Source organism: Micropterus dolomieu, linkage group LG18, assembly GCF_021292245.1.
Source record: "Micropterus dolomieu isolate WLL.071019.BEF.003 ecotype Adirondacks linkage group LG18, ASM2129224v1, whole genome shotgun sequence".
In the NCBI taxonomy this organism is placed as follows: domain Eukaryota; kingdom Metazoa; phylum Chordata; class Actinopteri; order Centrarchiformes; family Centrarchidae; genus Micropterus; species Micropterus dolomieu.
The window spans coordinates 19,154,796-19,181,945 of record NC_060167.1 but is presented as its reverse complement, the minus strand read 5'-3'; the positions used below and the strand labels follow the sequence as shown (position 1 = coordinate 19,181,945).

The window sequence follows — 27,150 nt, the reverse complement described above, 5'->3', positions numbered from 1 at the left end:
CTGGCCTGGAGTCACCAAGGTCACTGTGACTCACATAGGCCTGTTTAAAGGTCATCAGGGTGTGGATCTGTGTCATTGCCTGTCTGTTGCCTGTCTCCTGTATGCCTTGCATGGAAGGAACATAGTTAATCTTTCATGCCACGATGCTCCATGCTAGGAAGCTAATTACTCTCCTGTTTACAGTGTGTCAGTCAAACTGCTGTGAAAATGGACTGTAGTGGAACTTAGACTGTGCTGGCTTGTTACACCATACTGCTTGTTTGTGAAACTAAGAAGACGTATTTGGAAATATTATTACTTTTGATGATGTTGTTTTTTATGTACAACTCATCAAATGAACAAATATATGCTCTAATAGGGGATATTGTTGAAATTAAAGTTTCGAATGTGTTTTTATGCTGTGTGCGCCAGGTGAGGAAGACCCTTGACGCCACCATGCAGACCCTTCAGGACATGCTCACAGTAGAGGACTTTGACGTGTCAGAGGCCTTCCAGCATAGCCAATCCACAGAGTCTGTCAAATCGGCTTCCTCTGACTCCTACATGAGCAAGGCAAACATCACTAAGAGACGAGCCAATCAGCAAGAGACTGAGGGCTTCTACTTTACTGTGAGTTCTCCAACAAATGAGAGCAGAACGTGGAGCACATTCACTATAATTAAAAATCGCTATTTGTCTTTTTTTATTTCATCTGCAGAAATATAAGGAGTACTTGAATGGCAGTAATCTCATTGTCAAACTGCAGGCCAAGCATGACCTTCTGAAGCAGACACTAGGAGAAGGTAAGACTTATCGTGCTGTACATTAGTGGAGTGGACAGTGGTGGTAATAGTTAGGGTTCGTTTATATAAAGTTTAGTGTAGTGTGAGTAAAGTACCAGTAATAGAAAAACATCCATCAGAACTAAAATAAGATTTGACTAGTTTTTTGGGATTCCTTGATATGCACATGGTGCTACGAGGAATTTCCCATAAATCTGTTTTCAACAAAAATATATAAAAATAAATCCAGTTGTACATGATCTGTTTTTGGAATTAAAATGCAAATCTATATTATACTGAATTTACCATTTACTTGACAAATAGACAGAATCAGGTCAGTGGCTAAAAAAGTACTTTGCTTGTAGGCTATGACATTAAGCCAAAAGTGTGAATAAGGATGTATATCTTCTAGGGGTGTGATGATACACCTAGCTCACAAGATGAGATGATATAGTATATTGGGTTCACGAGAATGAGACAGAATGATATTTTAACACTGTTTTTAAGAAGTCTTCAATGATGTAATATATGACTGGAAAAATTGTCTTTCATTTGAATGAAGTCACAAAATGCAAAACAATGCATGTGCAGTCTGAAATGTTGCTTGTCACACCCCTAACATCTTCCCATGTCAATGCGTTGCTACTTCAAAATGCTGTAAACATCTGCTTTTGGATATTTATTGGTTGGTGGATCATTATATACTTTTCAGATTCTTGTGGGTCAATGTTTGTGGATTACATTCACATTACATTTATTCATTTAGCTAACGCTTTTATCCAAAGCAACTTACAACTGCTATATACAGTATCTCACAAAAGTGAGCACACCCCTCACATTTTTGTAAATATTTGATTATCTTTTCATTTGACAACATTGAAGAAATGACACTTTGCTACAGTGTAAATTTGCTGTCCCCTCAAAATAACACATTACTCAGCCATTAATGTCTAAACCTCTAGCAACAAAAGTGAGTACACCCCTACAAGTGAAAATGTCCAAATTGGGCCCAAAGTGTCCATATTTTGTGTGGCCACCATTATTTTCCAGCACTGCCTTAAACCCTCTTGAGCATGGAGTTCACCAGAGCTTCACAGATTGCCACTGGAGTCCTCTTCTACTCCTCCATGATGAAATTCCCAGAGCTGGTGGATATTAGAGAAAAAATAAAATCAACATTAAACCGAATACAGTGAGTTCACTAAGGTAATTCAATCCAAAGCTGCCCCGACGCAACACACGAGGATACTTTTAAGGATAGAGAAATTTAATTAAACATAGCCATCCTGAAGTGTACACTGTGCAACTGTATTATCTAGTAAAATACAAGTATCGGATCGGGAATTGGCAGATACTAAATATTAAATGACTCGGATCAGGGGCAAAAAAAGTGATCCAACATCCCTATTTATAGATATTTGAGGAGGAAGATAGAGGGAAAACTGTGAAACTCCCAATTAACCAGCGGTCCAGAACAGCAAAAAGTGAGGCAACAGTGGAAGCAAGACCAGTGAAGGAACATTAAAAACATTGTTGTTCAATTACAACTTCATACAGTGTATCCACTGCACTGTAGCCTAGTTGTTTTAACTGAATGTGATATCATGTATCCTGTTTTTAATCAGTTCATTACTTCAATAGAGACTGTTGACATTTGAAAGAAAATTGCAATTTTTCAGTATATTCGCTGTCATTACTAATATGTTGTCAGGTGGCGCAACTGAATTGTCAGGTGGTGCGACCAGCTAAAATATGGATTTTAACTGATAAATAATAGGTTAAGCGAACATATGGTTTAAAACAATGTTAATTTGTATTTTTGTATACTTATTTTTCCATCAATAAATGTAAAATTGGATGCTGAAGATACTAAATAATTGACCTCTAGAATGCAATAATCTTAGATAATTGTAAATACAAAAGCACAAGCACAAAATAATAATTTGTTAAGCCTATAGACACTCTAATACTTGCCAGAGCTATAACTTAGAATGAATAGTTGGAAAATACATATATTGTTACAAATATTTGGTTGCGCCACCTGACATTTTTTGGGCTGTGAAGTTAAAAAAAAAAAATGTAAAAAAATTGTATTTTAACACTTTGAAATGTTATTTGACAAATAAAACTTGTTTATACACATTGTTCTAATTTAAAAAAATTGAAATATATCCTTTTTGAAAAGATTTTTTAAAAATAGAAGCTTTTTTTTTTTTAGAAGCTTTATATGTCATTGACCAGTTTACAATAATGTGTGGGGGGGTACTCACTTTTGTGAGATACTGTATGTCAGAGGTCGCACAGCTCTGGAGCAACTAGGGGTTAAGTGTCTTATTTTTTTAAATTTGTTCAATTTTTCAGTTTATTTTGAGCTCTGTCCATGCTCACATAATTGTGTTGTAATGAAGTTTTTCTTCACTTGAGAGCTTGACCATTTTTGGACCAAAAAGAGGCATAAAGGGTGCAAACTACTAGTAGTACTCGACTTGAAGGGTATTTCTTGCCATACTTTCCTTGGCAATATTTTCCTTCATATATTCCTCATATTTAATATGCATTAACCTCAGCAGCCAAAAGAGTGAATAAAATTGTTACATGCCCTTGTGTTTCTACTTTAGACTCAAATATCTGCTTTAGGGTTGAAATTTAGCTTAAAGTCGAGTTGTGTTGGAAGCTGTCTGACACATGATGTGATCCTTGAATATTTGATTGACTGGTTAAAGTGAGGCCTACATTTTTGCGTAGAGTGAGACATCTGTGTGCAAATGTGAAGCAGATATCACAAAATCATCATCGCACTGTACAAATCAGCTCCCACAAGCTCCCTCTCTTGTTGCCCCTGGATACATTTTCACTTTGCAGAGCGAGTAGACAAGCCATCCCCTTCTGGGGCTCTTGTGCCGTTTCTAGGGCGACCGCTGAATGACCGCTGCCTGGCGGGGAGTCAAATGCAGCCATGGCACTCACCCCATTGAGCCTGACTGAATAGATGCCTGTTTTCTCATAACACCCCTTTCCGTCTCCATCTGCCAGCCAGTGTATAGTCGGCCAGCACTCAACCGTACAGCTAACTTCTGTGATTGTAAAACTAGCGTATACTAATTTAGTCTCATTCTCTGCTGTTTTTTCTTTTAGGGGAGAGGGCTGAATATGGAACAACAAGGTAAGATGTCCAGTGACAAGAGGGTGAATAAAGTAGGCGATGATGTGTAAAATCCTTCCTCTGTCCCTGGATGTGGCAGGAATGAGATCACAGTGTGGGAATAAGAGTTTTCCTCTTATATGCTGAACAAAGGGTCTGATCCTAATCAGAGAAGGTGGTGCTCAGGTTTTAATCTATAAAGTTATGTTAAGACTAAGAAATGAAATGCCAGAGAGATAGATACTGTCCTGCTGTTGTTCTGTTTATAAATTCAAAAGAAAATGAACAAATATTGACAAGGCATCGTCATGATTAATTGAATACAAGTGTTTGACCTTTGCCTATTTTGATTTATGGTACACCTCATTAAATGTAGTCAAATCTTTATTGAATTTTGTGTGTGATAATTCCCTGTAGTCAAAAGACTGTGATAAAGTTTGCTGCAACAGCCGTCTAAGGCTATGTAAAGGAATAGTTTGACATTTGGGGATATATGCTTATTTGCTTTTTTGCCAAGAGTTAGGTTAGAAGATGGATACCACTCTCATGATAGTTCTCTAAAAATAATCTACCACTAACAGACCTGAAATAGCTAGTATAAAGTCAATTTTTCAGCTTTTATTTTTTGCGGATGATACATAAAAACTTTTGAGAGAGCCAGGCATGCTGTTTTCCCTCTGTTTCCATTCTTTGTGCTAAGCTAACCATTGGAAAGGAAAGCAAATAAGCATATTTCCCAAATAATCAAACCATTCTTTTACTTTTTGAGCATTGTTGTTTTTGGAAAATTACTGTGGTAAAGACATGGCAACAAATACATTTTAGAAGAAATGTAAGTACTTTGATGTGTAATTATACCAGTTGCATTATTCTTCATATTTACCATGTACCAACGATACACCCCCCCACCATCTCCCCAGGCCCCCCACTCTTCCCCCTAAACCCCAGAGAATGCGGAAGGCTAGACCTCACTCCATTTTTAACCGTAAGCTGTTTAACGGCAATATGGAGGCCTTCATTCAGGTATTAGCCTATCTGTGCTCTTTGTCTCTCCATGAGCTCAGCTGTCTCGCTAGCAGTCCTTGGGGGATCTCTTGCCTTTGCCCACTCTTTTACCCAAACATTGGCTCACTCATGCACTGACTTTCCTCTTGCTCATTGCCTTGTCTTCACAGTCTTAAGGATATAGAAAACACAGGTTCAGGTGAAAATCAGTTGAACATCAGTTGAAGGTGTGAAAATTGTTTGATTTGCTAAGAACTGCACTGGTGCAGGGTTTGCTTAACATTCTGTTTCCCGTGAGTTCCAGACAGTGAGTTAATTTGGCCTCATTTATTTCAGTTGGCTATTCACCAGCCATGCTAGGCTATGCAAATAAACACATGGCCACATTCACTCTACTGTTCAATCAAACGGGGCCAGTTAGACATAGTACGCTTCAACAGCAGTGGCGATAAACATCAGGATTCCGTAAAGCTTAACCTATTAGTTGATTGGCAGAAAAACATTTTTAATAAGCGATTTAATGGTTTCCAAATGTTCCCCTTTTCCGGGTTCTAAGTTATTACAATTTTCTCTTTTTAATTGTCTTAACTGATAATAAAGTGAAATTTCTTCCGCTTGAAGAGTGTAGTTTAATGACACCTTGCGCTTTAGGAGATTGTGATGGGCACACAGTCCTTTCTGGCTGTAAAAAATGCTTTACTATACGTAGCCCCCCTATCCTCTCAGGTAGCACCCTCCCTCCCCACACACTCCCCCGCAGAGCCATGTCCTCACACCCCACAAGGCACCGATGCTTTGGCTATTCTCTCAGGCCAGGCCTCCTCTTTCTCTATCTCTGTACAATCTGTCTCTCTCACTAACCTGTTGTGGTTATTGTTGCCTCTCTTCTTCTGTCTCCGTGCCTTACTGCTCTCTGCCCAGGGGAAGACGGAATGTCCGTGCCAGGAGTCAGGTACTCTGTCTTATAGCAGGGCGGGTTCATCACACTGTTTTCAGTACACTAACCAACATTTCTGTGCCTCTGTCCTGTTGGCATTCCTGTGAAAATACTGTAGTAATAGTAATATATGGTGGTGCAAACACTAACATGATTCTTATTTGTGTTCTATACACTTAAAATCAGTTATTTAAAAAATCATTAAATGCCTAACAATGCTGGCATGACTATTTTTCTGTTATTTTCTGTTGATGTGCTTCCAATAATGATCATTTGAATCTGTCTGGTAGGACTCAGGGCAGCCTATACCAGTGGTGGTTGAGAGCTGTGTTCGATACATCAATCTGTATGGTAGGTTCCTGTTGTGTTCATACATTGTCTTTCCTCAAAATGACTGTGGACACAGTAACCTGAGCTTTCTCATACTCCGTCTCACCGTCTTTTTATATAAGGTCACATTTTTGTTAGTTTAGCGTGCTTTTTTTTTTTGCAAGTGCTTTTTAATGACAAAAGCGTGTTTGTGAATATTATAGTGAAGACAGATATGTGATTATTATTTTAAAATAAATGCTTCAATATCCATGAAAAGGACCAGGGAAAAAAACCACTAATTCACTAAAAATGTCAACCAAGGATTTAATCATTAATTAGTCGAGTAATATTCTAGCAGGGGGCAACCTTAATCTCATAACTCTTTCTTTCTTTCTTTCTTTCATTTGCTGCTGCTGCAGTCTGATCTGGTCTTTCAGGCTTACTCCATTTTACACCATTTCTGTCACAAACATACAGTACATACCCACACTCACAATGTAGCTTAAACTAACCCGCTGTTAGATGCTTTATTTTATACATTTGTTTGTTTATGTGATTTGACCTTTTGGCTTTAAGTGCTGTGCATATACTGTTAGGTTACTATTTTCTGTACAGTAAATGTACAAAGAAATGAAATGAAAGGACTTTGTTTTTAATTTTACATTAAAGGCTCTATCTGTCCACAGGTCTTCAGCAGCAAGGTATATTTCGAGTTCCAGGCTCCCAGGTCGAAGTCAATGACATTAAGAATGCATTTGAAAGAGGTTAGTCCCACTGTGCTATTTTCTCTCTACTGATTTTAAATTGCGTTTTGTCCACCTCACAAGCCACAGTCTCTCCCGCGGGACTCTAAAGTGCAAATAAAGCCGCCATATGTAACATGTAGCCCCCTAATGGACATGTAAACCATTTTAGATGCATGATACGTAAGATCAGCATCATGGACCAATAATAAATGAGGAAACATAACTGCGCTCTCAATGTTTAGATTAACCCCCCAACTTGAAATACACGTAGTTTATATTGTCTCAGTGCCATGTTACATGAACAATGATAGCAGTGAAGGGTCAATGAGTGAATTAAATGTATGCTATGTCTATAGGAGAGGATCCTCTGGTGGATGATCAGAGTGATCATGACATCAACTCTGTGGCAGGCGTTCTTAAGCTCTACTTCAGGGGTCTGGAAAACCCACTGTTCCCCAAGGAGCGTTTCCTCGACCTCATGTCCACAACCAGTGAGACACATTCAATAGAACATCTGAAAAGGTTTTTGTATTTAGTGTAGTTTTTTTTATACATTTTTTGCTCTTTCTTAATTTCTTTCTTTTTTTCTTCAGAGCTTGACTCGGGTGCAGAAAGAGCTCATCACCTCCAGCAGATAATTGTGACCCTTCAGCGGCCTGTGATCATCGTCATGAGATACCTGTTTGCATTTCTAAATCAGTAAGTCCTGTCACAACAAATTTCACTTATTTGACACTTAGAAATGTGATATTAATTGCTTCTGCAATCTTTGTAGTCTTTCTCAGTACAGTGATGAGAACATGATGGACCCCTATAACCTGGCTATTTGCTTTGGCCCCACATTGATGCCAATACCAGATGAGCAGGACCCTGTGTCCTGCCAGGCGCATGTTAACGAGGTTATTAAGACCATTATCATCCACCATGAGGCCATCTTTCCAACCCAGCGTGAGTTGGAAGGACCTGTGTATGAAAAGTGCATGGCTGTTGGGGAAGAGTACTGGTAAGTGCTAGACAAGCTGCCCAACATGTTGTTAATGTATGGTATATGGGGCGGCTGTGGCTCAGGCGGTAGAGTAAGTATAGTCCACTAATCACAAGCATAAGTTTGATCCCAACTTGTGAAGTGTGTTGGATAAAAGATCTATTTATATGCAGCCATTTGCCGCCCATTTTTTTTTGTTATCAACCCAACAGAAAAAAGTATACATTTTCTACTTTTTACCATAACTTAAGGCTTAGGCAGAATGCACACTGCTGTATATCTGGCACACTCGTAAATGCTGAAATATATTCTAGTTATGTAGGAAGTGCTTCTAGAGTGACAAAATTGAGCTGTGGACAGATTATACCATGTGATACTTTATCCGCTACTTAGTCAGGTAAATCAGATCCTGTGGACACTGTGGCAAGACAGAAACCCAACATAAGGCGTAGTTCTGTTTTCTGTAGTTTCTGTGTGTCTAGTTTGTTGGACACCATGTAGCAGCAGTATTTTATTATATTTGTTATTGTTATGTTTGCGTACACAAACAACCATATTGTGACAAACTGTTCAACTGGGTCTTACAAAGATGTATTCTACTGTGCATTTATTATTTGAATGCTAAATCGAGTTGTGAATCTCAGATTTCATTTGGAAGGTGGTTTAGAGTTAGTTTTCATTTTCTATATATTGTTTTTGTGTTTAATAATTTGAAAGAAAAAAAACATTTGTGTTGACAACTGAGAAACTCCAAAATCATACTGAGTCAGACATTTTATGTCTTTCATTTGCACATTTTGTATAAATTGGGGAATGAAGGACTCTGTCTATTCTTTTGTGTTTCTGACTACATATTCCTCCATTCAGTGAAAGCCCACACAGTGAGCCAGGAGCTCTTGACGAGGTAGACAATGGTACCGGACCCAACACTAGTGATGATGGTGAGTCGCCACTGTAAGGACTGCAGCCGTACCTGTAAGAGCTGAAACAATGTCTCAAATTGGATTCTGTCACATTTCTTTGTATTGTAATTTGTATTCTCTGTATTGCAGAGCTGGAGCAAATTGAGGCCATAGCCAAGTTTGACTACGTGGGCCGAAGTCCTAGAGAGCTTTCCTTCAAGAAAGGAGCCTCTCTGTTACTCTACCTGCGAGCCTCTGAGGACTGGTGGGAGGGCCGACATAACGGTGTGGACGGGCTGATTCCACATCAGTACATTGTTGTACAAGACATGTGAGTAAAATACATTTGGTCTGTGAAGGCCACAAAAACACAATCGCAAAACGATTTGGGTTATATTGAACAGGCAATGTTTTGGTATAAAACAGCATCAGACAAGTGATCCAGTCGTGAAGTCCTTGGTTCTGCTGCAGGGCAACAGCTACTTTGGGCTTGGTCATTATTTATGTTGCTCTGTTTTCCCAAAATGCATCTATTGTTATCATCCTCACGAACTGTGTTTTCAAAAACCATGGCCTCTGGAGTCGTCAGTGTTAATGAAATGCTCCTGTTTTCTTGTGAGTTTTTCTTGTTGCCTTGACGCAACTAGTTGTGATGGAAACAAATGGCCCCCAATCAGCAATTAGCTGTTAAATTGTAAGGAGGAGCACTTGGGTAAATCCTCAAATGCCTCGAAATTGACTTTAATTTCTGCTCCAGCCTCTTGCCTGATAACCACTTTTCTGTCACAGGGCAGGTAACAAAATTAAAACCAAAGTTCGATCTCTCAAAGTAAAGGCCAATTTTAACATTTCCTGAGGACAGAAGCCATTAATTGAGATCAGTCTCTTCTGTCTGTCTGTCTGTATTAGGGATGATGCATTTTCAGATAGCATTCAGAGGCCTGATAGTGAGGCCAGCAGTGTACCACACCACGATGAAAGAGCCCCGTCCAGAAATGACCATCAGTCTCCTTGCGAACACACACCTGAGCATCGCTTTGGAGCTGCACTGGGAAGGTGGGGTTTGTTTAAATTTCATGGGATATATGCCATAGGTAGTGAGAGGGGGCACAAGCGCACACACACAATACATACAATGTATACATGGTGTAGACATTTAAACTAATAAAGTATCAAACTGATTTTTCTTAGGGTGAGGGTGCGGTCAGATGGCGCTGCAGTTCCACGCCACAGGAGTGACGCTGATAGTCACAGCCCCAGCCGAGCTGCAGACTTGCCCCCTAGGGTTATGCCTCGGCCCTGCAGCCCACACAAATTAGCTGTTAGCAGGGGCCCAACAGACAGCCCGGAGAAGCGGCGTCTCACCACATTTGGCGGTCTGGGCAGCCACCCAGATAGAAAGGCCTTCATTGACAGCCACTCTCAACGGTCTTCACCCAGCACCACTCGGCATGCAAGTTTAGGAGATCACAAGGCACTCGAGGCTGAAGCTCTCGCTGAGGTGAGTGTTGATACTTGAATGAACTTTGAAATAGACAGAAATAAATACAGTGGAAGCTCCACTGACTGCACGTTGATGTTAGTCACGGATGTCCATTTGTAATTGGGTTGGGCACATGAGGTTCCTCACCAAAAAAACAAAACAAAACATTGAAGTATGTGAATGCTACTCCCTGCATTTTACATATTTATATCAATCTAGAAAATAGCACAATGTTACAACTGTGGTTGTCATGCACCCTTAATTGTATAATAAACAAAATGTAATTCTGTATTATTAATTCACTAACCCTACTTAAAATCATTTTGTTTCTGCCCTTGGTCTTAGTTACTGCTTGTCTGATTGTTTGATATGCATTTCTAAATATCAGCATTTTTCCTTCTACTCATGTTCAGGACATAGAGAAAACAATGAATACAGCTCTCCGTGAGTTGCGTGATCTGGAGCGACAGAATGTAGCCAAACATGCCCCTGATGTTGTTTTGGACACATTGGAGCCCCTCAAACACACAGGCGGAGCCCAGGAGCCACCTGGTAGCCCTCTTCACACCATGGTGATCAGAGATCCAGATGCAGCCCAGAGACGTAGCAGCAGCAGCTCCTCCTCCGAGACCATGACCACTTTTAAACCTGCTCTTTCGGCTCGTAGACCGAATGCACCTCTAAGGCCCCCGCCTGTCAGACCTGTCCGGCCTGCTCCTGTGATTGGACAGGGCCAGGGACCACACCGCTCCAGCAGCTCTAGTTCCTCTGGTCTGGGCAGCCCAGGCATCACACCCACTGACAGGGTCTTTCCTGTCAAACCTCCTTCCCCATCACCATCCACCTCCTCCTCATCCTCAGACAAACAAGGTAACATGTAGCTCCAGTCAATCACAAGTCAAGTGGTTGAAGAACACAGTGGATACATAGTGATTGTGATTACCATCACGCCACTACATCTATTTTTGACAGCAAAACAAACATTGACACCCGGTCTGTATGATGAATATTTACCACTAAGCTTGTATAGTGTAGTGCGGCTACTGCTGGTTCCTGACAACTGTGTGCCCACACATAGACTCGGGCAAGTTGGTGTACTGTATTACACAGAAACAGGATTTAAATTTATGAAACTAATTTTATAGAATGCCTCCATGCTGAATAGCCATGCTGAATATAAAAGGGATGCACTGGAAAATACTTCTGTTTACTGAAATCTGACAATGAAACATCGCATGTTATTAGGTTGCAAAAATGCTGTGAGCTTGGACTTTGTATCTGGTTTCTGTTCCATTATGAGGGAACACTTAAGGGAACATTTTACCACTCATTATGTAGACATGCTCCAGTCTGTGCTTATGGTCTGTGTAGTCTATTAGAACGTTAATTACTTGGGCACTATTTATATTGACAGTGAAGTTTCCTTAGAGAGCCTCTTCCACAGTGACAGAATATACCAACAGGCAGACACCATGGCAGCTGATTCGTAAGTGCCAGGAAATCTAAATTTATTGTTCACCGCAGAGTAAACTATTGAGTGTCTGTTATAAGGGGAGATGTGAGTATGTGAACTAGGGAGTGATTTTAAACAGTCCATGGCTGAATGTAAAACCAAGTTTTAATTGCATGAAGTTGAAGTTCTTCTAATGGTCAATAGATGCTGGCTCCAAGGAAATTGCATCAATATTACAAACACTATTTGACATATATGAGACTGTGGCATCACTGAGTGGTAGTAAAATTGTTATGTATTTCTTTTTTTATTTTTAAAGTGCTTGCTACATTTGAAAAGGGCTGAAAGAAACACATAGACGGCATGAAGTTTCACTGGAATTGGCCATTTTTTCTACAAAGAAATTTGATAAATGCTAGAATTATACAAAAATCCTGCACACTTCTACAGTCTGGCCAGTCAGCGGCCAATCTGACCGGCAGTGGCAGCATCACTGGCCAATAGTTAAAGTTAACTAATAAACAACAGCCTGAGACTCTGCCTCTCTATTGCATTTCCCCAGCGGTGGACCAATGAATCTTATCTCAACCAAAACTACATTTTTCCTTCATTCCTAAATCTCAGACTAGGTCAGTGGACGGCAGAAGTAGACCAGGCTGCAGGACAACAGTTACACAGAGAACATTGACATTTATTGTGGACATTATAGACATGCCACTCATATAACTAATACAAGGAAATAAAGAGAAAAATCAGTAAAATGTTCTTATAATGTCGTCATCTCCATATAAAAAGATCAGCTGTGTTACCTCAATATACAGGTAAAGCATTCTCTTACAACTCAAGTGACTAATGCACTTATAAACACTACAGGGAACTGTGCTGCATTTGTAGGTTCTGTGTTTTCATTTTCATGAAGTAATTGAAACATGATATAGCACATCAGTATCATTGAGGCTTACATAATGTGTAGATTGCACATGGGCAGTTGAGGCTGTGTGGATGTTTTTAGATGAATTTGTTTACTGTTGATGGTGTTTGTCATCTGTCTTATAAGGATGATCAATATATCTTTAAAGTGTAATAGGTACATTGGATTGAATATATACATACTGTTAAAGGACGCTTGTATAAATAACGTTGTATGATAGGAACAGGATATATTATCATGTCTAGTCTGTAGATTTTTGTAACTCTTATCCTTGCACAAACATTAACAAAACAATAAATAAATGAAACCTCACAGAAAGTTTTCGCTTTATTGCCTTGTGGCGCTCCGTAAAGATGTAAAGAGCTCAATGCAGATGACCGAGGATCAACAGTGGACTGCACTGTATCTATACAGAGAACAGTGACTGCATTATAAACATTTATTCAGCTTAAATGGCCTTTTTACACTGAACATCTGCGATGACATACAAGACTTCACACAGCACAATTCACTCATACTGTACTGGCAAATGGTTTTGAAGCACCATCTACTGGTCAACATCATCAGCTAACAGATAAAAATCAAGGAAATACTAACTTGTATGTGGATCTTTATTGCAGGGTAACAGCTTCCATAAGAAATGTCATTATTTGGTGTCTTGATTATGGTTTTGCCTTACAAGGTGGTCACAACCCTCTGAAGTATATTCTGGCACGTGTGATATAATAATGTTAATCAGGGGTGGAAAGTAACTTAAGTGTGGTGCATTTACTCAAGTAATGTACTTAAGTGCAGTTTTAATATATCTGTGTTTTAGTAATTAAATGAAAATGAACTAATTCACGCCAACTAACATAAAAATGTTGCTTCACATTACTGCAGTAATAATCAAATTCCTATAAGTACTTTTGTAGAATAGTATATTATGCTTACATAATAAAAAAAGGCTGCTTTTACATAAGTAAATAATCTGAATGCTAAACTTTGATTTTCTATGGAGTATTTTTTTTATAATTTTACTTGAGTAAAGAATCTTAGTATTTTATCCATCACTGACAGTAATGTGCTGACATTCAGTTACCACTTGTGCCCTGTGGATGGAGTCATTGTCATCCTGGAGCACAGAGTTTCATCAAGTGACGAAAGCCCTGACTCAGCATACCTCTTAATATTTTGGTATTTAAATTGCACTCTGAGAGTTTCAGTGAATGATGCCAGAAAAACAACACATCAGAGACTAAAATTATTTTTATTGTAGGAACACATTCTCTTAGTTTTTCTTTCCAAGTAGACCGCGGTTTGTATACCAGTGGTGGTAGAAGTACTTAAATCTTATACTTAAGTAACCAATACAATGTAAAAATTATCTTTTATAATTAAAACAACATAACAAATCATACTTTAGTAAATAATAGAAACATTATCATCTAAATAAACTTTTAATTGTTAATACTAATGTGTAACAACGTGTAAAAAGCATTTCACTGTTGTAGCTGATTGAGGTGGAGCTAGTTTTATGAAGTTTAGACCAGTGGTTCCCAACCTGTGGGTTGGGTATTATTCAGAAGGTCACAAGATAAATCTGATGGGTTAATGAGATGATTATTGGGAGAGGAAAGAATTAAAATTTGCAGTTGTTTGTAGTAGTTGTTTGGACTTAGATGTATAGAGGATAAATACAGTCCCCTCCAAAAGTATTGGAACAGTAAGGCAAATTCCTTTGTTTTTGTTGTTCACTGAAGACATTTGGGTTTAAGATCAAAAGATGAGTATGAGACAAGAGTTCAGAATTTCAGCTCTCATTTCGTGGAATTCACATCTAGATGTGTTAAACAACTCAGGACATATCACCGTTTGTTTGAACCCACTCATTTTTCAAGTGAGCAAAACTATTGGAACATGTGACTGACAGATGTTTCTTGTTGCCCAGGTGTTTTAGATTGATTGTCCAAACATTAATTAGCTCTGCATAACTAGTCTAAGTTTTCATCCTTGGTTCAAACCTATAAAGACTGCATTTCCTGTTAAAGAGGATAAACCAACATGGGAGAAATGCAAGCCATTGTCAAGCTGAGAAAAGAAGGAAAATCAACCAGAGCCATTGGACCTGCCAGCCATGGCCTGATGGTGGCCTGGTGTACTTAGCAACAGACGTCGAACAGGTCGACCAAAGAAAGCAACAGTAGTTGATGAAGGTATCACAATCCACTGTTGTAAGAAGACTCAGAGAGCAGAAATATAGAGGCCACACCACAAGATGCAAACCACTCATCAGCAGGAAGAATCGGAAGGCCAGATTGAAATTTGCAAAGAAGTACAGAGATGAGCCTTAAAAGTTCTGAAACCCAATCTTATGGACTAATGAGACCAAGATTAATCTCTACCAAAGTGATGGAAAGGCCAAAGTGTGGAGAAAGAAAGGAACTGCTTATGAGCCGAAGCATACAAGCTCATCTGTGAAGCATGGTGGAGGAAATGTCATAGGTTGGGCCTACATGGCTGCTTCTGGAACAGGCTCATGGTAGCAGCAGAATGAATTCCAAAGTGTACAGAAACATTTTGTCTGCCAATTTACGGAGAAATGCATTGAAACTAATCAGGAGGAAGTTCATCATGCAGCAGGACAATGACCCAAAGCACACTGCCAACAAAATAAAGGACTTCATGAGGGGGAAAAAGTGGAAGGTTTTAGACTAGCCAAGTCAATCACCTGACCTTAACCCAGTAGAGCATGCATTTCACCTCCTTAAGAGGAGACTGAAGGGAGAAACACCTCGAAACAAACAACAACTGAAAGAAGCTGCGGTAAAAGCCTGGAATAACATCACAAATGAAGAATGCAACAGTTTGGTGATTGCCGCCAAATCTAAAATGTTATTTACTTTAAGATTACTTGTTCCATTATTTTTGCTCACCTAAGAATGCAGTGGTCTAATACAAACGGTGATATGTCCTAAGTTTTTTAACACTTCTAGATGTGAATACCAGGAAATGAGAGCTGAAATTCTGAACTCTTGTCTCATACTCATCTTTTGATCTTAAACCCAAATGTCTTCAGTGAACAACAAAAACAAAGGAATTATCCTTACCTTTCCAATACTTTTGGAGGGGACTGTATCTGTTTGGGGGGAACTGCAACAAGAAACGAAGAAACATGATGAGGGGCCCCACAGCTCTTTTAGAAGGGGTCACATCCAAAAAAGTTGGAAATCATTGGAGCTGCTTGTTTATTTTCCCTTACTTGAACCAACATGATCCTAATTGTTGAGGAAATAAAGCATACACAATATGTTAAGAGCACCTCAGCCACTGTTCTTGAAACTAGTTCTTGCTTGTGTTTTGAATCTGTAAGGCTTATGAGTGCGCACACGACTAGCCCTCTATCATCACGCCCACCCCAAGTTCAGTCGCACACAATTTGATCATTTCAGTTGGATGACTTGCTTAGGTCAACACCCCGAAAGACAACCTGAGCTGAAATAAGTGGTTACTGGTGAATTACTACAGATTATCAACAGCTAAAATACATATAAGATTTAAAAAAAAGAATATAAGAAATAGAGATGCATGTGAATATATAAAACACATGGTCTTCTCTGCCTTGTTTTGTTTTCTGTATCCTGATTAAGGTAATTGTGGCTGTTTTATTTCTTCTATGGCCAGCTCTCAGAACCAGGTTTAACTCATTTAGGTGTGTTTATTGAGATTAAAGTGGGAATATAATCAGTTTATGACCTAGCTCGAGGCCTGGATGGCTGCCAAAAGAGGAACAGACCACCCGTGGACTAATACCCGGCATTCTGGCTGTGGCTTCTTAGCTCAAAAGGCCTTTTCATTATTGCTGTGATATGATTAGTAAGGCCACCACAGTTGCACCTAACACAAGGTTGGGGATTGTGGTATCAATCCCGTCAGGATTTCCAAACAATACATCTCTTTGACCACAGGGTATTAGGATATAAGTGTTGTGATATGCACATAAGTAAATGAAAAAAATGCACTTGTTTACTGTGGCATTTCTTGACATGTTACAGTCCATGATCTGTATAGTAGCAGTTGAGTTATAATGACCCTATGGCTCAAAATAAATGTTCCATTGGACTGTTTTTATTCATTAAGAGCTTTTAATTTCCTACTTATGTTATGCTCCTGGCATAGTAACAAAGCTAGCACTGCCACAGTCTCTGTAGAAGAGAATGAAAGCAACAGTCCCTCTGAGGGAGAGACAATGGGCAACAATAGCATTCACTGGGAGTTTGTGTCCACGTTATAAATATAAGTCTAATATTCCCACTTCTTTTGTCTCCCTTAATGGCAAAATGCTCAACTGTGTTCACCAGCTAGTTGCTAACTGTGTCTGTCTGTTGTTTTGTGCTGGGCAGGTGGTGTACAATGGCTTTTTAGAGCCTTTATCGCTGAACCTAAACAGTAAAGTTGCGAGCTAACAAAACAATTACCTAAAAGATGCTATAAATGCACTGTACAGCTGAAGGAGACTGCAGAGTTGGGTGATAATTCTCTGTGGGTTCCTCACTATGAGCAAGTTCACATGCAAGTAGTCATGTGAATGTAAAAATATTGAAAATAGCCCCTTTAGTACAAAGCATGGTTTACTTGGGGCCCCCTCATCACAGGGTATGTCTGTGAGTCGTGAGAAAAAGAGTTGACCTAAAAACAGAATTCACGCTGGCAAATGACCTGAGCACAATAAAGAGTCCTAAACTAAGAAAAGTGTTGGCTACATGTAGACTGTGTGAACACAACCTGGCCACAGAAAAGGGTTGTTGCTCTTTCCAACTTCATGTCCAAAATATTAAACCTTAAGAGAAAAACACTTCCCAAGTATTTCCCAAATATACCCCGAATTCAAATTTAAATCAGACAGACAGAGAAGTAATCATCTCACAGCCCCTCAGATTCATCTTGCGACACTCAGGTCAGGAACCACTGTCCTAAATAATGATAAGTAATGTGATCCATTTAATTTGTCCTTAGCCCAAGATGCAACAAAACAATTCCATATGATATGCCCCCTTGTAATTTGTAAACGTTGCTAATGCTGTCTTATTTCCTTCATTTATAACACATCTGTTGGTGATTTGATCAGGTCTGTTTGTGCGTTAGTCAGAGGTAGGCGTATGTTTGTTGTAGCATTTGTTTGACAAAGGCATGCGGTTACAGATCTCAGTTGCTTGATCTATTGGCCTGTGTTAAATCAGCCAGTTAAACTGTCTGATTCAATGTAACCCATTGTGGTTGTTTAACATGCAATTAATTGATAAGATACTTATCCAAAGTCAACAACCAGCTACTCTAATGTGCATTGAACTGGCTCACAGCTCCACATTTGGGGGTTTTAGTCTTAGTAAAAACTAATAAGTTTCCAATATGAAATAACAGGGTCAGAGGGGAAATGGGTTTATTGATCATAATACTAATAGGTGTGTATGGTGTACTTCATGTTGGAAAAACTTCTTCACTCGCTCGTGCAAATACCCCAGAGTCATATCAGTGTCATAAATGTGATTAACTCCATGGTTCTGTTTGATCAGTGCATTTGTAGCAAGTGCAACCTGACAAGAAAAAGTGATCCATGCACACATGGGTTGAAAGTAACTGATTTGATTAAGCTTGTCTCCAAACCATATTGCCAGAGCAAAACTTGGAGCCTCTTTCAATAAAAATTGAAAGAGGCTCCAAGTGGTTCCAGCAGGTCTCCACATCCTATCTTCCACACCATTAGGTCTCCTTAGAGCGTATAGTTTCAACTGAGCTGAACTAATGGCTGACCACAGACCAACCATGTCTGATTCATTCAGACATTACAAACTTTTATATCCATACTTACTGTTACACTTCATCTACATAACAGTTAAGCATACAAGTGTGACACTGCTGTCAAATATTTGGTAACACTTTTACAACAAACAGTCCCTTGTTTTTTGTTTTTGTTTATTCTCCACACTGACTAGTTTGACAGATTTTGTCAAATAGTTCATGATGCAAATAAAATCTGAAAATTCTTCTGGACTTCATCAGACTCGTCTGGGTAATGTACCTTGATGACCCCTTTCATTTGCTTTAAGTGAATAGAGTGAAATGCAGACTTTAAATAAAGTTACATTTCTTTACCAATGATGAGTGTGTGGTTTGAATAAAAACATGATTTTTATGGTCCAGCATACAATCTCAGCTACATCAAGTATTGAGCTAGAGCCAGGAGGTGGTTAGACTAGCTTAGCGTATAGCCCTGTCTCTCTCCAAAGTAAAGATAATACACCTACAGACACTTCTAATGCTCTCTGAATATGTTTTATCTCATTAGTTTAATCTTTACACAAACATGAATGACTACTTGTGGTTTATACAGGGTGTCTTTGTCTATAGAGACAACACTCTCAGATTCCAAAGAAAAAGTTCCAGCATGTAACCACAAGTTGTTTTTACATTTATGTTTGTGTACAGATTGAATGGAGACATTTTGTTAGATTTTATTTTAAAGAGACCTAAAAGCATACATGGCCTCAGTGGAGATGTCTTTATTAATGCCAAGAAAGTGTGACTGAATTGTAGAGAAAATGTGGCTTGCAGGTGATGGCAGAAGGAAAACTGGTAGAATGGTGAGAATGGCTGGAGAATGGTGGTCTGGCGGAACTGAGAGCAGAGATGGTCTGAGTTGAAGCGGCAAGTAGCTGCAGGCTGACTCGAGATGCTGGCACCAGAATCCGGGAGCACAGGAAAAAAAAAACACATTACAAAAGCAGTCACACAAAAAAAAACTAGAGTTAAACTAGAAAAGGTTTTTGGCCTATTACACTGGGTAGACAGACAATTTGGCAATGAATGGCAGCAGATAAGGAGTATTTGAACAGTGGAGATTGCCATCAGGTGCTGAGAAGGGCCAGGTGCCTCGGAACATAGACCACGCCCACAAAGCAAATAGCTATCACAGAGACACACAACGAGAAAGAAACAGAAAAAACACTGGAGAACGCAAGCACAGCTGGAGTCACGGTCAGCCGTCACGTGTGTTAATTAGAGTGTTTTAGAGGTGTTGATAGTGTATTTTTAAGAGTGAGCCATGCTAGCTAGGCTAGCTGCCACCTGACTCCCAAGATCTGACGTTAGAGTGGTACGGTTCTTCTCATTAGTTTTCAGAAAGAAAGACTGTGTTTCAAAAAATGTGAATTAATCCAGTTTATTTCCATTTTACCAGTTTGTCCTACTTCATTCATTTATTATACATGGTAAAGATTTTGTGGCAAATCGTAAATGAAGGCTTTTTCTGGTTTCGTAACACCACCTGAGACAAGTGGTGCTCTGACCTGAAATTAGCATGTCAAAGGAAAATTAAGTGAGTAGAATGACCCCTACCATACAGGCTCTGGCTCCTCGTGCCCCTGTGCAAAAGGTGCAAACATCCAGTTGTCTGTTTCCAATCAGAGCTATGTGGAAGGGTGAGTCACCCCCTTCCTAGCTCTGTTAGATATTACCAGCAACAACTATGCTGAGGTAACTGTCAGGAGATGTAGTGTTCTGATCAACTAAATCTCTCAGACTACAGGAATTTTGGCCTAAGAGCGAGTAGAAGAGAAAACAGGCAGGCATCAAAGTGCCAAAATACTTCTGGCAGGTCACAGTGATTAATATCTCATTCAGTGAGTCTCAGGATCCATCGCTGGTGGAACTAATGCGCTTATGGAAAAATGCAGGTTATCTGTGTCCTGCAGGTGAGAGGGATAGATCTGGATATAAATCTCCTCAAACTCAAATTAAAACTTTTCAAGCTATTCTTTAACACAGGGTTGCTTTGTGCTTGAGAAACTGATTTCCGGATACTGTATAACTTTGTAGAGGGCATATAGGTAATTTCAATGGAGCAAATGGTTTGTACATGTCATGTTTCAGCAAGCGCAGACACAAGAGAATAAGGGATTTGGATCCAAATGCAGGACCCCTAGGTAGAGTAGGTACAGGTTATCAGTATTTATTAATTAATAAAACAAGAGGTGAACAAGCTTACATGGTGTAGAGGCAGGCAAGGGTCTAAAAAACAAAACAGCAGTCAAAAAACATGGCAAACAAATACAAATGATACAGGAAAAAATCCCCAGAACAGTCTGACAACTCAACAAACACAGGGACACTTGACAAGAGACAAAGACGAAAAACAACAAACAAGGGTAGTGATCAGAAACGACAGCAAAGGTAAGTAACAAAGTAAAACAGGATTGTGTCATTGAATGAATCAATGACACAAGGAAAAATGTATAAACAGTATAATAAATGGACAAAGCCACTTTTGAATGGAGAGCAGTGAAGCCAACTTTGGTCCTATATGGGGCTGCCAACTATTCAGGAGTACTCCCATTGACGGGCAAATATTCGCAGGTTGCAAAATACTCGTGGACAGAAACAACAATTTCAAATAAATGTTGCAACAATCCTGATGAATGTTTAAATAGGCTTTGTTTGCTCACGTGTTCACCATTTACTACTTTATATGGTGATAATATGTTAGTGTGCCATTAGCTTGTTTTTCTGCCCCCAAGTTGCCAAAAAAAAACATTAATACAGTGTTTGCATTTGGGTAGAATTCATTTTTCTCCAAATTGCTTCTCCCATTCATTATTATTTCAAGTCTTGTTTTATTCCTTCTTTCTCCTCTTTTTTTCCTCATTCTTCAACTGATAAGTGGAGGTGGCAATGGTGAAGTGGATAAGACACATACTTTTGTGTGTGACACATCCACCAATGTGTCCCTGAGCAAGACACTGAACCCCAAGTTGCTTCAGAGGTGTGCAACCTCTGAAATATAAAGCAATTGTGAGTCGCTTTGGATAAAAACGTCAGCTAAATGAATAAATGTAATATAATATGAAAAATGATCCCCACACCAAAACCTGAAAACTACAGACAATAGGTATAAAATTGACTGGCAGTGAAACTAAACTCTTATTCATAATGAGTGCTTTTACTTTTGATTATTTACTTGATTGCTGTTGCTTTATGTTTATACTGGTACAATTATGACTTTTATTTTTAATGGTGGATTGGCTACTTTTACTTCGCTAGACTTGGATACTTCCACCACAGTGTGTGGCAAAGGTGAAGTGTCAAGTGAGTTAAGGTGATGCTTCCTTTCTGGTCTGATCGAGGACACTCTGTTATCGCTGTTATCTGTGATCAAAAGTAGGAATCAATCTCTGTTTCAACATGAATGCAAATATCTTCAGCCACTGTGTTTTGACAACTGGGATTATCTCACTGCGTGAGAACTCACTCAGCCCCATCTGTTAAACATATAACTGTAATTTCTTTCCTTCAAGTATAACGTCCAGTGGGTCTATTATGTAAATGGTCAGGAGCAGCACAGATTGAGATTTGATATGGATTGAGCTTTGTAAACCTCCTAAATAACTTGAAACCTTGTCAATACATTACACTGCTGAGAGCTCCCCAGTATTGATTTCATGGATATCATCTGTCTCTGCTTAATATGAGATACAGATGTAGGATCTCTTTCCCACATTTGAGATGCACTGTGTTACATATGAAATACTGTAGCAGGGGATTGTTTGTTTGCTTAGCCTCTGCTCTTCCTGTGGAGAAGAAGTAGCCAGCCACAGCGGACAGTGGCACCAAGCTGCAAGGGTCTCATGGGTAAAAGAAGCACTGAGGGTTGAAGGACAAAAATGTGTTTAGACAGCATTCCTGACCTCACTTAAGGATACTCAAGGAAAACATCTTCACAACACAATTCCATTTGATCTTCTCAGATGTTGATTATATTTGTTCCTTTATGGTTATAGTTTTACAGTTTTTCTCACTTGTTTTCGCCCATTTCTCGAATCATCCCTAACATTGCAAAACAGTAAGTGCATTTCTCGAAACATATCGAACAAACAGCACAACACACTGGCTTGCCTGCAAAAGCTGATAACTTGATCAAAATCCTTAGTCTATCTCTTAAAAGTAAACAAAAAGCAAGTCTTTGAGCTAGAGTCCAAGTCAAGTCTCAAGACACTCGTGGTTATAATGAATGTTGTATCACCTGCTGCATTCAATCCAGGCTGCTTATAACACTGCATAGCTATAAGGAATTCTGTAACTGTAACCTGTTTTTGCTTACAGAGAACAACCATGTAATGTGCAGTGCACAATACATTTCTCGAATCATCCTTAACATTTTCAAAACAGTAAGTGCTTTTCTCGAAACAGGTAGTACAAACAGCACAACACAACACAGTGGCTGACCTGCAAAGGCCCTTTAGCCTACTTGCTCAAAATCCTTAGTCTATCTCTCAAAAGTAAATATTTAGTGAACTTGTCAGTGCCATCAGAATGACCAGTCCATGTGTCATTGTTTACGAACAAGATAGTCAAAATGTTTAGCCACTTGTCAATATAACAGAGTAGTCTGTAAGTATTTTCTGATGTACAAGTTTGTTAAGGTTTTGATGACAATGATTGAAAATGCAGAAGGCTGCACATTTTCTGTACGGCATATATCACTTTCACCAGTACAAAATATATTGCAGGAGACAGGACATGAATCACAGTTGTGCTGTCACTGTTCATACTGTAATTTGTTGACAGAGCATGTCACTATGATACAGAAAAGTAAGAGACAGGACTTTTTTACAGCATTACATAGCACAAAGGTAAAAATGACAAAATTAGAAATCTAAGCATGGGATACTACAGAAGCCCTAAGTGGCCATTTGGTGTTTTCATGAAGTAAAATTTTTAATTTGCCAATTATGACCAAATACAGGCCAAGCTAACTAACTAATTAACCTAAGCAATACTTTGTGTTTAATGCTAATTAGCAAATGTTAGCATGCTAACAAGATGAACACAGTAAACATTATACCTGCTAAATATCAGCATGGTAGCATTGTGAGCATTTAGTGTAACATCACAGAGCTACTCACATGGCTATAGACTCCAAGTTTTGTTTATTGCTTTATAAAAGGCAATGTCACATACTGGGTGCTTTTCTCAGAGTATTTTATTGCACTCTAGTGGATAAATAGATAGATAGATAGATAGATAGATAGATAGACCTCTGACCTGACAGTGATTGTTCAACTACCCATGCTTTAATGCGATCCTTGAAACATAAAAGGCAGATCTAAGTCCTCTTTCATGCCCAATTTTCCATAGCTGCATTAAAGCAGCTCAAGTGCTCAATCTTTTTTTCATTCTGCATACAGTAATAGCTGCTGGAGCAACAAATAGCAATTTAGATGTTTTTCTTTAGACCTTGGTGGTCATGATGGGGAATCATGTCAGACCCCGTCCTGCAAAAAAGTTAATGTAAAGAGGACCACTATCCACTTGACAGGGATCAGAAATAATGAGGGTCTGGATTATCAAATTACAGCTAAATAACCATACACTGGTAATCCTTGCAAACAGTTTATCCTACCCAGCATATAAATATTTACATCAATTACCAGGAACTGAAGGCAAAAACAGTTTTTTCCCCTTTATTCCTCAACTCCTCCATGTCCAAAAATATAAACTTCTTCAGCACAAACAGAAGACTCGGCTACAAATATCTTCTAGATTCACTCCAGAAATGCGTGAAGGCATAATTTGATTTGTCTTAGAACAACAAAAGCTCCTGCAATGTTGTTTGGCAGGTGACAGAGTGAATCAACTTCAGCATATTGTGAGGAGTTGGATCTTTTTGACAAGATGGACAGACTGTCTCACCAGTATTATTATGAGAGTACTTGATGCTAAGCAGAATATTTTTCATCTCAAGAGCTGCCGTTTATGTGACAATGTTGATTATATGTTGATAATCAAATTTATGAAACTTTCATGACTATTTAAAAATGTTTGCCTAAGAAGATGCCTTATTTTCTTAAATAGAGCAGATGAAATTTGGCATACTTGTCTGAACTATTTCGCTGTGGTGAGGCTGTGAGTAGCTTTGAAGAGCTTGAAGTGCTATTTAGTGTCCAAATTTGTTAGCTCGGATCAAAAGAGCCATAACTGGAAAAGCTAATTAAATTTGTTTATTTATTGAAATGACCACCAATCTGCAGAGATCTGCTGGGAAGAGACTCAGCGAAATCCATAACACAAGAACTAAAAATATCATGTGATTTTCTTTTTTTAGAATAAGATTTCATGTTAGCTGAAGGAGGTTATGTGAATCAAAGAAGGTTTTTGCTTTCATCTGACTAATGACGTTATGATTGAACAGTTTGAACATGCAAACATTGTTATGTATAAAAAATTTGCTTTTTGAATGCCATTCAGAGAGTCTGAACTGCAACCGCTCCGCTTTGTGTATGTTTGAAGTCCTTGAGCTTTAGGATTGCAGTCTCATGCTGAGGAGGCCTTTATTCAGTATCTTCTTGAAGGCAGGAACACTGCTTGAATACAGTTCTGAATTGCAATTGGAAACAATCAGACAAAAGTTCAGCAAGGTTAAATCTCTTTCAGAGGCCTCCTCCAGATATGTTATGACTTCTGTTTGGGACATTGTTGAAAATATACAGAAAATATATTTCAGTTTCTGGTCTCTTGGTGGGGATGTCCATACAATTCAGACAGCTTTTGCACTTATATCAGTGTATTGTAATAATGCAGTCTCTGCATACGTGGAAGAATTTAATGGACACTTTTTAAGTGAGTTCTATGACTATATTTTAGCCTCTCACACATATTAAAGTAAAATCTCCAGCTGCAGTGTAAGTGTAGCTCAGTCCATCAATGTCAGTTTGGATTACTGTAATGCACTTCTCATCGGGATCCCTAACAAGAGTCTGCAGAGGCTGCAGTATATTCAGAACAGTGCTGCAAGGATCCTGATGAGAGTACGTAAGTACGACCACATTACACCCACTCTTCATTCACTCCACTAGCTTCCCGTTTCTGCTAGGATTGAATACAAGGTCTCCCTTCCCACCCACCAGTGCATCTATGGAAATGCAACCCCCCCTACCTGAAAGAACTACTCACCCCTCTAACTACAACACGATCCCTCTGCTCACCAAACTCAAACCGCCTTCTTCCCCCCAGGACTAAGCTCAGCACCATGGGTGATCGGGCTTTCTGTTCTGCTGCTCCTCGGATCTGGAATGCCCTCCCTGACCATCTGAGGGCACTTCAGACTACTGAGACTTTTAAAAAAGGACTAAAAACATTTCTTTTTAGCAGAACATATGAGTTTTAATTAACCCTGTAAGCTGTTTTATCTATTTGTATTTATATTGATGTTTTTACCTTGCTTTTATGATCTTAACTGTAGCACTTTGAGATTTGCTTCAAATGTAAAGTGCACTACAAATAAAATGTATTATTATTATTATAGTGTCACAGATCACATCACAGATGCTTAGTCCCAATCCAGTAGTGTTAACTTCAAGCAAAGCAGTAGATAATAACTAAAATGAGGCCCCTTTAACAAGACAACATCCTATGCCATATCTATAAATTTTCATAACGATTGCACCAGTCAAGACGTCACTACGTTTAAGATTTGACAGTGGTTTTAAAAGTTACTGTTGTGAATAACAAGTTGTGAATAAACACAAACAAAAGCCTCATAGATATAATAGATGTACAGATATCACTTGTACGCTGCGGCAGGCACGAGTCATTGATATATGACTTGTCTTTTCCAGGCCTAAAAAATGTCTTCTTCACTTTAAGCAAATATTTGCGGAACTAATTTGTCTGGATGTCATTGGTGGAAATATTCCATTCATGGCTAATCATACCATATCTAAAGAAAACATCTGATATACTTTTGTGGGTGTGAGAAATACAAATAAAGATCAGTTGTTAGCCACCTTTCATCACAACCAAGCTGGTAAGTGGATTTGTTTGTTGTTTGTTTGTTTCTTATTGTTTGATTTATTGTTGTTTTATGAGCAACTAATCATAAAGACAATAACTTCAGTCATGGACAAATGAATTTCATCTTTCTTATCCTCTTTAGATTTTTATGCAAAATAAAAAAAAAAACATGTATATTGCTGTTAGCAGTCTAAAACCTTTCCATAAAGACTTTTTATGGTGAATAATCATCTACATTATAGTTCATTTCCGAGGGTTTAAAACCCTAGTCATATAATTCATGACAAAAGTTGCAAAAATATATTGTTGCTCAACAATCCCAACGTTTATAATTAAATAGGGAATAAATCCACATACATTCACATATCTCACTGAGTACATGTTTGTAGGAACATACATTAAATGACTCAAGATGTGTGAAAGGTCACTTAGAAGACAATTCAAATAAATTGAGGTCTTTCCAGTCAATCCAATTTCCTCTGTGTGTGTTGCTATCTTATTTTGTTCTGTAAACATAACAACAGCCTGTGACTAACGCTCATTTCCTCCAGCCTTGCGTGATGTAGTGATAAGTTACAGGCAGAAAATCCAAACAAGAGTTGATGAGAAAAACTTAAATTAAATCATGATGATGTTTCTTCAGAACAACTCTTGTATTGCTCATACCAG

At 38.7% G+C, this 27,150-nt stretch overlaps 1 protein-coding gene across 8 annotated transcripts in view; it reads left to right on the top strand.

The window, feature by feature from the left end:
- The window catches only part of LOC123987228 (SLIT-ROBO Rho GTPase-activating protein 3-like), a 37,285-nt gene extending 24,310 nt beyond the window's left edge, over positions 1-12,975 (top strand). For 4 of the 8 annotated variants that reach the window (XM_046075927.1, XM_046075924.1, XM_046075926.1 and 1 more), the window contains 14 exons: positions 412-609; positions 698-782; positions 3,897-3,924; positions 4,824-4,926; positions 6,136-6,196; positions 6,844-6,921; positions 7,260-7,394; positions 7,497-7,602; positions 7,679-7,906; positions 8,756-8,829; positions 8,941-9,121; positions 9,700-9,846; positions 9,982-10,291; positions 10,687-12,975. In XM_046075927.1, the coding sequence (XP_045931883.1) occupies positions 412-609; positions 698-782; positions 3,897-3,924; positions 4,824-4,926; positions 6,136-6,196; positions 6,844-6,921; positions 7,260-7,394; positions 7,497-7,602; positions 7,679-7,906; positions 8,756-8,829; positions 8,941-9,121; positions 9,700-9,846; positions 9,982-10,291; positions 10,687-11,154 (2,202 nt within the window). In that variant the 3' untranslated portion in view covers positions 11,155-12,975. Of the gene's footprint in view, positions 1-411; positions 610-697; positions 783-3,896; positions 3,925-4,823; positions 4,927-5,829; positions 6,070-6,135; positions 6,197-6,843; positions 6,922-7,259; positions 7,426-7,496; positions 7,603-7,678; positions 7,907-8,755; positions 8,830-8,940; positions 9,122-9,699; positions 9,847-9,981; positions 10,292-10,686 lie in introns of those variants that run through there. The other 4 variants (XM_046075925.1, XR_006829067.1, XR_006829068.1 and 1 more) reach the window with 4 other exon arrangements.
- Positions 12,976-27,150: the final 14,175 nt, after the last annotated feature.